Raw genomic sequence first — 16570 nt, forward strand, 5'->3', positions numbered from 1 at the left:
AACTCTTATTTCCACCTCAAACTTCTTTCCTAACCTCCAAACCTATATATGCTATTGTTTTGTTTGGAACTGCATGTGGATGTTCCACCAGATAATACCTTTTTGGGGCCCAACATGGGGCCTATCATACAATACCTTTCACAATATTAGCTGAGTAGATGTGGTCAATTTTAACTTGGCTGGGCCAGGCATGGTGGCTCACAAATGTAATCCTAGCACTTTGGGAGGCCAAGGTGGGATGATCCCTTGAGGCCAGGGGTTCAGTACCAGCCTAAGCAACATAGTGAGAACCTATCTTTACAAAAAATAGAAAAATTAGCCAGGTGCAGTGGTGGCATGCACATGTAGTCCCAGCTATGCAGGAACCTGAGGCAGGAGGACTGCTTAAGTCTGGGAATTTGAAGTTATAGTGAGCTGTAATGATGCCACTGCACTCTAGCTTGGGCTACAGAATAAGACGAAGGAAGGAAGGACGGAAGGAAGGAAGGACGGAAGGAAGGAAGGAAGGAAGGAAGGAAGGAAGGAAGGAAGGAAGGAAGGAAGGAAGGACGGAAGGAAGGAAGGAAGGAAGGAAGGAAGGAAGGAAGGAAGAAAGGAAGGAAGGAAGTTAGTTAACTTGGCTTAATTTTTAAATGCTTTCAATATAGTTATCTGGCTGTAAAGTTCACTTTAGTACCAACTTTTTGCCAGGAGAACATTTTGACTTGGCCTAAAAGAAATTAATAAACTTTCAGCTTTTTCTTTTTGAAGAGATGAGGTCTTGCCTTTTTGCTTAGGCTGGACTCAACCTCCCGGGCTCAAATGATCCTCCTGCTTTAGCCTCCTGAGTAGGTGGGACTACAGGAACATGCCACCACACTCAGCTAGCTTTTTTGTCAGCAGTATAATAATAATAATTTACTGATTGCTTACTTTATTTCAGGCACTTTATAGATATTATCTCATTAAATCCTAACAACCCTAAGATTATAAAGATGGATTTTATCATCCAGATTATAAACATGATAACATTGAGGCCTAGAAAAGTTAAGTGACTTGTCCAGACAATATGTGATGAGCTGGGATTCAAATGCAGGTTGACAGACTCCAGAGCAAATACAACAAACTATTACATCGTTTCGTATCTTGAGAATCACAAACATAAAATCACAAACATTACAAACATAAAATCTATGAAATACTAATTCTCACTGCATCCTTGACCTCCTAACCTCAAAATAGGGATCAGGGCAAGAACAAAGTTTGGAATGTCTACCATGCAAATTCCTAGGAGACCAAAAAAAAAAAAAAAATTAAAAAACATAATTTTACTTTTTGACAGCTAGAAATCTGATTGTATCACTCCCCTATTTAAATATTTCCCTTAAAATAAAATCCAAACTCCCTAAGATAGCCTACAAACTTTTAATTATCTGATCCTGGTTAATGTGCCAGCCTTATAGTTTACCACTACCCCTCTTAAACGCTGCCTCAGCCACAGTGAATTTTGGTCATGTTTTTTCTTGTCTTTAGGACTTGGTACATCTTGTTACTACTACCACAGATATTCTATCAACACATCCCTCTTTGCCTTCCTTCCCTTAGCTACCTTCTCTCACCTTGGGTCTCAGGTGACTTTCTCTAAGGAGCCTTTCTGAACCTCTCAAGTCTGGATTAGATACCTTTCCCTTGTGTTTCCACAGCCTATTTCACTTTCCTCCTCACAACACTTATAGCTCCTATCACCTGTATTTTAACTGCTTATAGAGCTGCATCTTCATTAGATTATAGGCTTAGCAATAGCAAATACTATGTATCTGCCTTGTTCACAAATGGATCTCCGAGATCCAGCACAACATCGAGCAAAAACCAGGCCTTTGACAATTTGTTAAATGCATATTTGTTTCTACAGATTGTCTTTATCAACTCTAATTCAGCATTTTTTTCTGAGATTATTTTCCAATATTAACATAAACCAGTATGTTTAAAATGGTCAAAAAGAAGAAAACTGAAAATACACTCACTTCACACTAACCTAACACATAACTCACTTCTCCAAAAAAAAATTTATATACCTCAAGTTAGTTAACATTATAAATCTTGCTATAAAAGGTTCTCCTTGAGCAGTTTATGCTTGCAGATATACCAAGGAAGAAGGCTTTAATCTCTAATAGATAGCTTTAGATATTCATTCATCCCAAAGAATAATCATACATAAATCACAATCTCTTCTTCTCCAAAGTATAACATATTTTCTTTCAAATACCACCTGCATCTACTACTGTATAGTTTTCTATTGCTATACAACAAATGACCACAAATTAAGCTGCTTAAAACAATACCCATTTAGGCCGGGCGCGGTGGCTCACACCTGTAATCCTAGCACTCTGGGGGGCCGAGGTGGGCAGATTGCTCGAGGTCAGGAGTTCGAGACCAGCCTGAGCAAGAGCAAGACCCCGTCTCTACTAAAAATAGAAAGAAATTATCTGGCCAACTAAAATATATATATAGAAAAAATTAGCCGGGCATGGTGGCGCATGCCTATAGTCCCAGCTACTCGGGAGGCTGAGGCAGAAGGATCGCTTAAGCCCAGGAGTTTGAGGTTGCTGTGAGCTAGGCTGACGCCACGGCACTCACTCTAGCCCGGGCAACACAGCAAGACTCTGTCTCAAAGAAAACAAACAAAAAAAATACCCATTTATTATCTCACAGTTCTATAGATCAGAAGTGCAGGCAGCCTCTATTCAACTCTGCGTGTAGGGTCTCCCCAGGCCAAATCAAAGTGTCAGGCAAGTTAGGCTCTTATGTGGAAGCTCTGAAGACGAATCCACTTCCACTCATTAAGGTAGTCAGCAGAATTTAGTTCCCTGTGGTTGTAGGATGAAGTCCCTATTTTCTCCCTGGCTGTCAGCTGGGGACCCCCCCTCAGCTCCTGGAGAACTGTTTTAGAGTCTTTGCATGTGACCACTCCATCTTCAAACCCAGCAACAAATAGCTAATCACATATTTCCTGTGCTTCAGTTTTCACTGAGTTCTATCAGCCCAAGAAAATGCTCTCCTTTTAAAGAGCTCATGTGATTAGATTGGGCCCACCTAGATAATCTACCTTTTGAGGAACCCTAAACCAACTGATTAGTGACCTTAATAACACCTGCCATATAATACAATAATCACATGTGTGATACCTCGTCAAAGTTCTGAGGATTAGGATTAGGGCAGAAAATCTTGGGGAGCCATTTTTAGAATTCTGGCTACTGCTATTATCACTAATAATAGATACCATTTACTGTAAACTTATATGTACTTCACACAAAATATCTTACTTAATATCTCAGGTTTCAGAGTTCAAACAGAATGAGGAGGGCATCTGCACACGAAGGAAGCCAGCACAGTGTCGGAAGCCAGGCAGGGTAAGGACACCTTGCAGCCAGCAGAGAAGCCCAGTGCAGGAGGAGGCAGCCTAAGCTAGGTGAAGTGGGCATCTATGGGGGAAGAGGCAAGCACTTGCAGTGGTGATGGGAGACTGGTTATGTAAAGGGAAGGCTGATCAAATAAGTAAATACTTTAAGGATAATGAACACCAGGCTTCTCACTGTCAGAAAAAGGAATTACAAATATGGAACAGGAGAAAACTAAAATGAACTGTATTATACTGGATTGCAACCTGATGCATCAGTGTCAACTCATTACTTTTGATAGAGATGTAAATGTATGCACATTTACACATTTATATATTCTCTTCGACTATTAAGAAGACCTAAGAGCAGTGACACTCCAATGGCAGTAGGCACATCTAGTTCCCAGATGTTGGCTTCTAAGTAGTATCTTCCCCTAAAAGAAACTAAGCACTGTATTAGTTAGCTCAGGCTGCCATAATATAATACCACAGACTGGGTGGCTTAAACGTACGTATTTTCTCACAGTTTGGAGGCCAGAAGTCCAAGATCAAGGTTCCAACTGATTCAGTTTCTGACTGACTTGCAGACAGCCACGTTCTCATTCTGTCCTCCATGGCCTTTCCTCGGTGCATGAGTGGGGAGAAAGCAAGCTCTCTGGTATCTCCTCTTATAAGGACATTAATTCTATCAGAAGGCCCCACCCTTATGACCTCATTTAATCTTAATTGCTTCCTTAGAGGACCCATCTTCCAATATAGTCAGACTGGGGGTTAGGGCTTCAACATATAAATTTGGAGGACACAAACATTCAGTCTACAACAGGTGCATTTCTTGAAATGGCTGATTCTACGGCTGGAGCACAGAAATTACAAAATAAGCTGTAACATATTGTTATGTCACAAAGGAACACATGTCATGATGGGCACATGTCAAAAAAACAAAGGACTCTTCCCTTAAGTATGTGCTGTAATTAGCACTTTGTTTCCAAAGAATAGTGAATAGGAAAAATAGTACCTTTACAGAGCAGTGACTTAGTAGACATCACCTTAACCAAATGATCAAGGTTAACATCACAGTGATAAGTCACATTGATGTTCTGTCCCCCTCCCCCGATACGATGTCATCAGAAGGGTATTTTGCCTCTGTGGAATTCTTCCCCAAAACCCATAACCAGAATCTTATCATGAGAAAAACATCCTACAAACCCAAATTGAGCGACATTTTAAAAGATACCAAATTAAAACTGTCAAGGTCATGGAAAACAAGAAAAGACCGAGAAACTGTTCACAGAATGGAGACTAAGGAGACATGATGACTAAACGCAATGTGGTACCCTGGATTGAATCCTGGAACAAAAAAGGACATAAGTGAAAAACCTAATGAAATCCAAATAGAATCTGTAGTTCATTTAAAATAATGTATCAATGTTGATTTCTTAGTTTTGACTAACAACGCATCTTGGTTATGGGAGATGTAATATTAGGGAAAACTGGGTAAGGGACACATGGGGACTCTATATACTATCTTTGCAACTTTCTCTGTAAATCTAAAATTTTCCCAAAACAAAAAGCTTATTTGAAAAGATGACACAGGAATCAGCTTCAAGAAGTTCCCACTGCTCAACTCTGAAACAATTAAAGCATCAAAATTAGCAGTGATAGCTATGGAGTATAACTCATTGAACAAAATGGGAAACCTTGAGCCTATATTGATATAAACTAATAAATGAATAAAATGAGTGCTTGAAGGAGAACAGGGTATTTACACAGTCTCAAAGTCTCTCTCCTCGAAAACCTTATTAATTACAAATGGATAAATTTTGCATGGAAAAGCCTGACAGACACCACTTTAATCAAACGGAATCAAAGTGATCAAAGTGAAATTTAGCAACAATGGGGACAAATGTAAAACGTGCCCCACCTGTGTCTTCCTGCCAGAGACACACAAAACTTGACTCTAATCATGAAGAAACTGCATACAAGCCCAAATTGAAGGATGTTCTACAACAAACAAGTGCAATACATAATTCTGAACTGAATCCTTTTACCGTAAAGGACATTCTCATAGGACAACTAGCAAAACTTAAATGAGATTTGAGGATTAGGAGGTAGTATTTTTACTCTGATGGCAGTATTAGAATTATGTTGGAGAGTGTCCTTGTTTGTAGAATATACACAATAAAGCATTCAGGGCAACTGGGCATCAGGTCAGCACTCTCAAACAGTTCAGGGGGAAAAAAGTTCTTTGTGCTGTACTTACAATGTTTCGGTAAGTTTGAGATTATTTCAAAATTTAAAACTTCCCAGATTCTTATTGCCATTATTTCTACTCTACTTCAGCCTACAAAAAACCCATGAAGTGTAAAGTCAGAGAAATGGAGACTAATTTGGAATCAAAAGCAAGTAGCTAAACTGGTAGGGTAACAGAATATCCAAAGTCTGGGAAATACAGGCAAGTGGGGAACTAAGAACAGATAATCACTTGAGGGAACATATTTTTAAAAAACCAATGAAAGGGGCAGAAAAGATAGGGTGGGGTAGGATGGGGGCATCAGGAAGTGGCAGGAAGAGAGACAATGAATGCATGTACAAGTGCAAGTTCAAACAAATTTCAATGAATATAAAGCTATTCTGGCACTCAGAGTGGCTAAAAAAAAAAGTTGAACAATAAAGTTAAAACACACAAAGAAAAAATGCACAAACATAGAGAAGAGGGAAATAAGTTTACAAATTTAAAGATAATGATAGTAAATAAGCCCAAAATTAAACACCAAATGCCTAGAAAACAAGTTTAGGGACTCAGAATGAGTTGTATCCCTAAACTCTTACCAAAAGAGAAACTTTTTCTTAGCAAGAAATACTTATTGTGAACAACACTAGACAACATAATAATGTTCTTGACGTGTTTTAAAGAGATATGTTCTTCCTATCAATCTTTGACTTTTAATAAATGTTAAGGGGGAAATAGTACACTGTAACTTTTTGAAAACCTCTTAAGAAAAAACTTTTTTGGGCACCCACTCTGTGCCAAGCACAGTATCCATAATGTCAGTCGTGGATTGCTGAGTGGCCAGAGAGCCATAAGCTTTTACAACAAACATGAAGTGACATGGCTGACTGTTTTAAAAAGAAGATTAAGGAGCCTGAATTATATTCTTGCCCAGATGGAGGACCCCCAACCCCATGCATAAATGTGGCCCACAGAAGTTTCTAATGAAAACTCTTCTCAAAAAGCAGCTTGGGATCTGCTCAAATGGTCCACACTCAGGTGAAAGCCCAAAGATAATGATCAAAATTATGTTGGTCTGCAACAGCACTTTTCAACCCGGAGTCTAAAATCCCCTAGTGAGATCAGGGATAAGTTACAAGAGCTCCATAACTCCTTGAAATTATATGTGAATTTTTGTGTGCCTATGAATATTAGCACTTTTCAGGAGAGAAGGTTTATTCCTTTCAACATATTCATGAGCTATAAACAGTTGACTGATTGAATAATTATAAGTGAATGAAGTTCACTGCCAAAAAAGCTAAAATAGTCTTATACTGCAAAATTTATTCATCTATCAAACCCATCCTGAGATCTTGCCATGTGTCGACACATTAATAGAAGTATAGCATTTTAAAACAAAATAGGTGGGTATTCCCCTTCTGTTTTACATTTCCCTTGGGAAAACGCGTCAGGTTCTAGGTTAAACACTGATGATACAAAGGTAAATATTGCATGATCTCTGCCCTTTGAAACACTTACAATATAGTGTCTGCAGAGGGGAATTATAATACAGCATGAGATAAAAATATGAGCTTTGGAATCAAAGACATTAGTTCTACCCTCTACCACTAATTAACTGAATGATCTTGGAAAACTTGTTTGACATTAATTTTGCATCTCTGTTTCTCTATCAATAAAATGAAAATAAGAAATTCTGATCTTGCAGTCTTGAAATGAGGATTAAACATAATACAAATGAAGCTCTAAGTATAGTGCCTGGCAATGGCAGGCACCCAAAAAACGATGGTTATTATTGTTATTCCAGATATCCAAAGGAAAGAGAAATTTGTTCTGAGTGGGATTTATAGAGAGATCTCAGCTAGACTACCTTACTCAATTTGGGGTGCCATATTGTAAAAGATACAATGACAAAGTGGTAATGGGGTGTGCTCAGAGAAAAATAACTAAGATGGCGAGGAAATGTGGAATCATGTCTTAAAAGCCAGTGATTTGAAGGAACTTAAGTTGTAAGTTAAAAAAGTGAATTCTATAAGTTCTATATGTTGCTGGAGAGCAGACACTGAATCAAGAAATCAAAATTTCAAGTAAATAAATTTTATATATTCAATATAAATAAGACTTTCATAACAAAGAAAGCTGTCTAAAGATGGAATAGGATACCTTAGAGTGCAGTGATTTCTTTGAAACAAGAAATATTTAAAATATGCTAGAATTTACATGTTGAGGACTCTAAATTAGATTCATGTGTTGAGCAAAAAATTCAGATGAAATGCCTCTATCATCCCTTCCAATACTGAGATTTTGTTTTTTATTAAAATTCTGTGTTCATTAGGATACTATTGTTTGAACCTGCATTTGTACGTGTATTCATCGTCTCTCTTCCTGCTACTCCCTGATGCCCCCGTGCTACCCCACCCTATCTCTTCTGCCCCTTCATTTTTTTTTTTTTTGGTTTTTTTAAATATCTTTCCTCAAATATCTTTCATTTTAAGTTGTACCTAACTTGAAATAAGTGAAACAATAAACAGAATTTAGTGTCTTACATAAACTACTGTGAAATCCAGAGGCAGGTTAAGCTTCAGATACCGTTTGATCAGGGCTCCAGCTCAGCTTCTCTGCGTTTCCCTCTGGGGTCTGTCCTCCTTAGCATGTCTGTTCTGTCCTCTGTCAGCTGCAACTAGGGTAATATGTCTCTGCATTCTTATCCAGCGGGGAGAAAGAGACTCACCTACCTTAACAACCAAACAAAAGTCCTCAGCTTCTCTGTTACACCAGGCTGAAACAATCACTCTGGCCAGGGGCCTATCATGTACTGATTGGCTAAGGTCCAGGGTTTTGCCTTTAACTAATTCCTCTGGAAAAAAGGAAGAATCATGTTCTTTGGTTTATGTCACCCCTACAGATAGGGAAAGGGATGAAACCCACCCAAATCATATAGTTGCTAAATAATGAGGGCGGCATAGATCTTTAAAGAGAAATCTGCATGCTGTTGGGAAAAGCAAGAGGAAGAAAGGAGACTGCATAGGCAATAGTATCAGGGTCCCAACAAGAAACAAATGGCACATTCAAAAACTGAGTAATTGGAGAGAATTTTTTAAAGAGACCATCTAACAGGGTTTACAGAAAACCTAAGGCTACCAACAATGCTCCACTCCTTGTGGGCTTAAGGAGATAAGGGGAATGTCTACAACCACCCAGAGAGTTTAGATGTATAAAGAGAGCCACTGGGTAGAAACCATGACCTTTGGAAGAGGAAGCAGCCAATTCACAGTAACCTATGGATAAATGCTGGGTGAATAAAGTGTCTAATCTTGTTCTCCTCCACCCTCTCATCTCCCACTAGTGGCTCTGGCCAAATGCAACCATAAACCAGAGGGTAAGAGAGCCTTGTTAATGCAATCCACAGTACAGGTTAGCCTCCCTGGATAAGAAGCAGGTGAGAAGGGTGGAGAATAGATCTGGAAGAGCAAATGGAAGATATTTAGCACAGCAACCAAGGACTATCCTGCAGATAATCATCAGCCAAAATACATAGTACTGTAAAGCCAAGTGTTCTAGGTGATCTGATCTGCCACTTCTCACTTAGTACGGCTCTCAATGCACACCATCCCCTCAGAGTAAGGCAACTGTCTCTTTAGGCAAAAAAAAAGAAAGAAAGAAAGAAAGAAAATACAAACAGAGCTGAGGATTCTGATAAGCATTTTTAGAACCTTTAAATTTATAAAAAAATTTCTTTAATGTTTTATGCTTTAATATTCCTTAGTTTGCCTGTTTTGTCTAGGCTAAGGAGAGCTAAGAATAAAGCTTTTTGTCCACAGATAAGAAATGGGCCCTAGATACCCCTAAGGGCCAGTGGCTATAAGGAGAGTTAAATACAAATAGAGGAATCACGAGGGAAAACTCAGGTGGTTAGGAATAGGAACCCCCTTTTGCAGCAACAGCCTTCCCTCAGAGTTGATTTCATTTAATGCTTCCCTGATCTCCTGAGTCTTGTTAATTCCAGGAACAATTTTCTTAAATTCCTCCTTCTTGAGCTTCTCCTATAAAATGCAGGAGTACCTATCAATGATTTGAAGCTGGGAGGGTGTTCTTGCACAAAGCTGGAGCTTTGGTACATGTTATTGTACTACTTAGTGTAATCTTATACTTCAGAAACTATCATAACTTAAATAGATGTTAAAATGCTAACCTGCAAACCTAAATACCATCTATCATCTTCTTTCTACGGAAAACATGTTGCAAGTCCCAAAAAATAATTTCCAAGAATAACCCATTCATTAACTGGGAAATGGGCTATAGATTATGTGAGACTTCTTTGGCTGTTAATACACAGCATTGTGATGCTAACCACTAAGTCGTCCTCTTCTTGAGTGTGTTTTCAGAGCAGAGAACAGCATTTCTAAAACACTTTTCAGCATTTCTGCCAAAACTGGAAACTTAAGGAGGCAGTGGTGTCCCAGAAATCTAAAAGTATATTTGTCCAGCAGCTTTCAGGGTCCTCATTACACTGAGAACAGGATAATAAAATACATGGAAAAGAAGTAGAATTCATCATTCAATTCTGCTTAATTACATTAGAAAATAAAATGTTATAGATAACTTTTAAGCAGTAGATACTATACTAAGAAAAGTAACTTTTGAAACTGAGCAAAATGGCATTCTTGATTAAAGAAAGAATAACTTCAAAATGAGAAAACATCCCAGTATTGTCAGGAAAAAGTGAATAATAGCCTCATTTTAAAAAGAGGTAATAGGTAGGCATGGTGGCTCACACCTGTAGTCTTCGCACTCTGGTAGGCCAAGGTGGGGGGGATCGTTTGAACTCAGGAGTATGAGATCAGCCTGAACAAGAGCAAGAACCTGTCTCTACAAAAAATAGAAAAATTAGCCTGATGCAGTGGCATGCACCTGTAGTCCCAGCTACTTGGGAGGCTGAGGCAGGAGGAATGCTTGAGCCAAGGAGTGTGAGGGTGCAGTGAGCTATGATCATGCCACTATTACACTCTATCCCAGGCAACAGGGCAAGGCCCTGTCTAAAAAAAAAAAAAAAAAGGCAACAATTATTGAATACAGTTAGAGAAAACAAGTATATTTTAAAATCCCACAATTAAACGACACAAAGTATGTGGAAAAATCCTATTGTGTTTATACTAATGTAAAAGAAAAACAGAAATAAGTAGATTTTAAAAACAAGATCAGAGTTTCCTGCACTTGGTGGGTTGGGATTCTAAGAAGTGCTTAGTTGATGATACTATGCTTTCAATCAGGCTTCTGTGAATTAACAATCGAGTTTCTCAATTAACGATCATGTTAGGGTACTTTGAAATGAAAGTTTATAATATGCAAAGTGAGACAATAGAATGTTTTGTTTCTTCTATTACTGATTCTGGATGTTGGCCCCAAGCACTTCATATTTTCTTCTAATTACACAACAGACTCTCTTTCAAATTTTAAAGTAAACAACACAATAAAAACAAAACACAAGTACACACATGACATGTAAGAAAAAAAACTGAGTAAACACAAATAATATAGGAAGTAAATGGCCATGTTTTCTCCATTTTGAAACCCCAATGATAATGCTATTGAAACAGAACCAAGTTAACCACAAAATACAATTTATAGAAATGTAATAACATATTAATATATTAGGACATTATCTTAACTAATCAAATTCTAAATTCAGAGTTGCCAAAGACTATACACACACATAGACACAATAGCTATTCTGAATAAGATCCAAGGTTCACAACCTTATTATTCACCATAAATTATTCATTACAAATAATTATAATTATAAATATTATTCACTATATTCCAAAACACTGTTAGTAATAGTCAAAGATATAACTATAAACATTCAAATCACAGTGGCATGAAAAACTTAGAGCTCTTAGTAACTTGATAAAACTGGAGTAGAATCCAATGCAGGACTAATAAGAAATGACACTGGACATGTAGGCAGGGACCAAGTCACAAAAAGCCTAAGAATCTTAGACTGCTATCCTATCATGTCACGCTTTTCAAACTGAGATCTGAGTATTCCATGGTAATATAGACACATGGAAAATCACACGATAAATATGGTACCTCTTCCATAAATGCCAAGTTTATGAAAAAAAATTTGGAGGGAAGTTAAACAAGTTAAAGCACTGTGTTTATATTAAATCCAATGTTACTAATAGAACATAAAATTCATATGAATTTTTCAGACAGAACACAAAACTTCAAAGCCATTTCACTCGTGCAGTCATCTAATCCATATTCACCATTCCTTAATGTTGAGGACAATCTGAGAAGAAGTTAGAGAAGTGGTGCTGGGAATATGGGGCCAAAGGTTTTTTTTTTTTTTTTGAACAGGACAGTGACATGATCAGAGACATGTGCTTGGGGAGGATCTCTCCAGTGAAGCAGTATGCAGGGCAGGCTAAAACGTAAGAGGCAGGATAGTACTGAAGGGAGGTGACAAACTGAAAAGTTGTATTACCCTGCGCAAGAGATGAAACGGACCTGAACCAGAGCTAAGGCTGTGAAAACAAAGAGGGCCAGGAAGATTCCAGAAAGCTTAGGCAGACCAGACACGGCCTGACTGAAGGCATAGTAATTATTCAATGAGAAAGCTTTTGAGAACTTTTTAATATAAAGGTGTTCATGGTTTTTGGGAGCTAGTATTTCTGTAAGGTATTTGATACATGTACCTCTACAAGCTCCCACTTAAAATAATACTTTCAATGTGCCTTTTAATTATAAAAATTGTAAAGCTGTGGGATGCTATCGTTAATCTGTTATAACAAAAATAATACAAAATTTGAGATTTATGAAAACTATATTTAATGAAGAAAGTACCCATATATTCAAATTGTTAATAAAAAAATTACTGGGTTTCTACTAGTCAGTTGCCAATCAGTAGCTTTTCTAGAGACATACTACACAGTTTGAGAACTAGAGTTATGAATGTCTTTGATCCTTAATGTGATATTCTAAAATAAATGAACGAACAAACACAGACTCTCTTCTGGAAAAGAACACGAATTTGAGTAATTCAAATATCTGATTACTTAGTAATTGAACAAAAACCATATTAATCATTTCATAAGGGTAAATAAGTAGTTTTAGTCCAGGTAATTTAAGGTAGGTCTTACTGGCTAAAAGACACAAAATAAAATTAAAGTTAAACCTTCATTAGTAAGTTGATAGTAAAAGACAGTCACTAAAAAAACCCCAGACATTAAAACTGTTAAGGGAAATTGATAAAAGACAAAATACAAAAAAGTTCATGCAAAACATATTCGTGAAAATATTACAACTTGAGAAAAAGTAAATGAAGTAAATGTTAATTTTATTGGATCAACAAAAATGGCAATTCTCGATCTAAATAATCTATAGGAAATACTGTCTTTTAACTGCTTTTAGAAGTTAGCATACTTTGGTCTATGTATTACAAATGTATTACATTTGGCCTATGTAATACAGACCACTAGTAGTTATGACTGCAATCAAAACACTAGCAAAGGTAGTACAAGTACTAAAGATGACATAAATAAGGAGAAAAGCAAACAGTGTATGTAATCAAACACTGTTTAGATTTTTCAACTATACATCAGAAATACTAAAAACATTTTATCATAGAAATTATTATAGAAAAGATAAATTCTAGGACAAGTCTGAAAACAAGTTTGGTTCTTAACTTTTTTTGCTTTTAGATGAAACTCTTCAGCTCTCAAAAAACATGGCATAAGAATTTAAATGCTTCACTTGGCAGTAATAGACTCATCTAAACATATAGATCTTATACCCATTTTATGCATTAGTTTATGTTTATCCCTTACATAAAATCCTAAGATTTAGGCTAAACATAAATTCATAACAGAAAAAATATCTCAAAAACACAAATCCCAGTGTAATGCTCAAAAAGCCTCTCTCCATCATTAATACCAGATCTAATTAAAACTGTTCCTTTTATAAGAACCTTTGATACACTTTTCATGTCTTTTGAGAAAGGAAATGAGAAAGATGCCAACAGCAAAGTTAAAATAGGCAGAACTGTCTTGAATTTTGGATCTAAATTTTTTAGAATTAATGCAAGGAAATGTGATAACAAAAATAGTTGATATTCTACAAAGGAAATCAAGACACTTCTCTGTGTCTCTTCTTCTAGATTATCTACATACAGAACTGCTATTTCTTTAATTTGTTTTTTTTTTTTAAAATGCCATCTGCTTCTTCCAAGTCTCCCTCTTCCTAAGCTCCCTGGCAATCCTCAATTTGCATGGGCAGGGGAAGTTGCTTCCAAGAAATCCATTGCAGGTGTCTGTATAGGTAGCATCACAAAGCATTACCTCAACAGATGGGAAGTGGGCAATGGCGGAATGGAAAGAGTTGCAAGAGGGATGAGATATACAATATGGACACGGAATATTTTTTACGTTGCACTTTAAAACAAAATGGCCCCTCATGCATATGGGTTATAAGGTTACACATTCACATTTATTATGAGTGACTATGCAAGGTCTAATTACATAGTAATGGGGCATTGGTCTCATTATTTTATGGGTCACATGGAAGAACTGCCATGCAATTGCCAATAGCCAGCCCTCTTGCAATTCCATACATCCTGCTACAGGCGGAATTATGAGTCCCCGCAAATCTGCAACTACCAGGACAGCCCATCACACTCAAAACAGCATAGAAATTCAAGTTATATGTGAAATATATGTGAACATCCAGACAATTAAGAAACTCTGAAAAATCAAAAATGATCTCATGTTTTTGATATAACAAAAATGCACATGTATACACATGCATAAGAGAAATGTTTAAAATCCCAGGTTAACAATGGTTATCTTTGGGTAGGTATCAGAAATATGGGTGATTTTTATGTTTCCCCTTTGTGCTTCTCTGTTATTTCTAGTTTTCCTACAATGAGCACGTAACTTTTGCAACCAAGAAAAAAAAAAAGTTAAATAGATTGAGAGTTTCTGATCTTAAAAGCAACAGTTAATCTGGATTAAAGGCATAGGGTAGCCTCTCCTTAAGCCTCATCCTCACTGAGGAGCAAATCCTCCATCCAGTACTGTACTTGGCACGGCAGAAGACGGCTGCGAGGCTCCCCAAAGCGCAGTAATAACCTCTCTATTCCGGGGCCTTAGCAAACTGAGAAGACAGTTGTTTCATAGAAACTTGGCCAAGTGCTTCTGCAACAGCAAAACTCACTCCCGGCTCTCCCGCGACCCCGCCCCTCATAGCACTTCCAAGTCCCGAGGACCCTGCGGGGGACCCTTTTAATATGTCAAGGCACTCCCGAAGACTCGGCACCCCCAAATGTGCACCCCACAGCTCACCTCCACTCTACTTCATCTACTATTCCCCTATGGGCCGTAGGGGAAGGAAAGAGCGGGCTGAACTTGGAGGCAGCCGCCCCTGATTCCTGTGACCTTGGACGAGCCGCTTCGCCCCTCGGAGCCTCAGTTTCCTAACCTGCCTCCTCCCTCGCAGGGCGTCTGCAGGCGAGGAACCCGAGAGGCTCGGTAAGAGCGAGGGGCCGTTCTCGTCACTCTGCGCCGACCTCCTCCTCCCCACGACCGCTCTAAGGCGCCTGGTCCCAGCCTGGGCACCTCGAGGGCAGCTTTTCTCCGGAGCCTGCCCCGTCGCCCCCCACCAGCACCGTCCCCGTACCTGGCAGTTGCTGTCCTGGGGCAGGTTTTTCACCAGGATTTTCCTGCGGTTGCTCAGCTCCCGCCGCATCCGCTGCAGCCGCGCGGCGACCTCCTCCGGGTGTAGCGCGGCAGGCGCGGGGTCCGGGGTGCCCTCGTGCGCCTCGGCGGCGGGGCCGGGTGCGCGCAGCCCGGACCCCAGCCCCAGCCCCACCGCGCCGCCCAGGCCCGCGCCCCCCTCGCCGCCGCCGTCTCCCGCCGCCGCCGCCATCTTTCCGGGCGCCCCGCGGCCGCGGGCTCCTCGGAGCTCGAGGGGAAGCGGAGAGGGCGAGCGGGAGGAGGCCCGGGCGGGGGCGAGGCGGGCAGAGGCCCCGGAGTGGGCCCAGCCGCGAGGAGGGAGGGAGAGAGGCGGCGCCGCAGCCGCAGCCGGCAGGCGGGGAGAGGAAACCTGAGGCGCCGAGGAGGAGCCCGAGCACCACCTCGCGGGAACCTCCCCCGGGCCCCCGGCCCCGGCGCATGGGCGGCGCCCCCGCCCCGCCTCTCCGGGCCGGCCGGCGGGCCTGGGCGCCCCACCCGGACACCTGTGCGGGCGCGGGCTGGCGGGCGGGCTCCTCTCCGCGCGGCTTCAGCGCGCGCCCAGGGCTGGACTCCAGAGATGCGACGGCGTCCCGCGGGGCCTCGAACCCCCGGGACCCCCACGTGACGCCGCGGCGCTCCCCTCGAAACTCCCGCGCTGGGACCGCTGGGGGCCGCGGGCGCGGATCCAGGCTTCCCTGACCCGGCGAGGGCAGGAGGGCGCCACCCCGCAGCCCGGCGGGCTCCGGACAGAAACCCTTCTGCTGTGTTCAAGATGTGCATATTTGGCAAAGTTTGAGTTTACAATGAAATATAAAATTTGAGATTTTTCTAGGGAGTAAAAAAGAGGGCTATTCTGGAGAAAACTTTATGCATATTGGTAAAGCCTGATCGTAATGTATTTTCCTAGCAGTGTATGAGCAAGCCTGTGCCCTTCACCCGTCTTTCTGTCCCTGCCGTATAATTCCTCAGATGTAAAATCTGGATATTATGCCTGCAATCTATAAAGCGATGTTGAAACAAAGACTAGAATGGCGAAGGAGCTGTGGCAGAGGGTTGGAGAACACGCTACTTGGGAACATTATTTTAATTGAAACTTTGAGAGTTAGAACTATACTTAGCCAAAGTGATGCCATCAGATCAAAGAATCCAGCACCCTTTGACTGGCACCAGCCCAAATGACCATCAGCAAAGGGAAACATGCATCCTAAGTGTGTAGCATACAAATACATTGGA

The 16570-nt window shown here is 40.2% G+C and overlaps 1 protein-coding gene across 6 annotated transcripts in view; it reads right to left on the minus strand.

Moving 5' to 3' along the window:
* RAVER2 (ribonucleoprotein, PTB binding 2) overlaps nt 1–15530 on the minus strand; it is a 72691-nt gene extending 57161 nt beyond the window's left edge. For all 6 annotated transcript variants that reach the window (XM_045547839.1, XM_045547837.1, XM_045547836.1 and 3 more), the window contains exon 1: nt 15282–15530. In XM_045547839.1, coding sequence (XP_045403795.1) covers nt 15282–15530 — 249 coding nt within the window. The remainder of the gene's footprint in view (nt 1–15281) is intronic.
* Nucleotides 15531–16570: the final 1040 nt, after the last annotated feature.

The sequence above is a fragment of the Lemur catta genome, chromosome 3 (assembly GCF_020740605.2).
Source record: "Lemur catta isolate mLemCat1 chromosome 3, mLemCat1.pri, whole genome shotgun sequence".
Lineage (NCBI taxonomy): Eukaryota > Metazoa > Chordata > Mammalia > Primates > Lemuridae > Lemur > Lemur catta.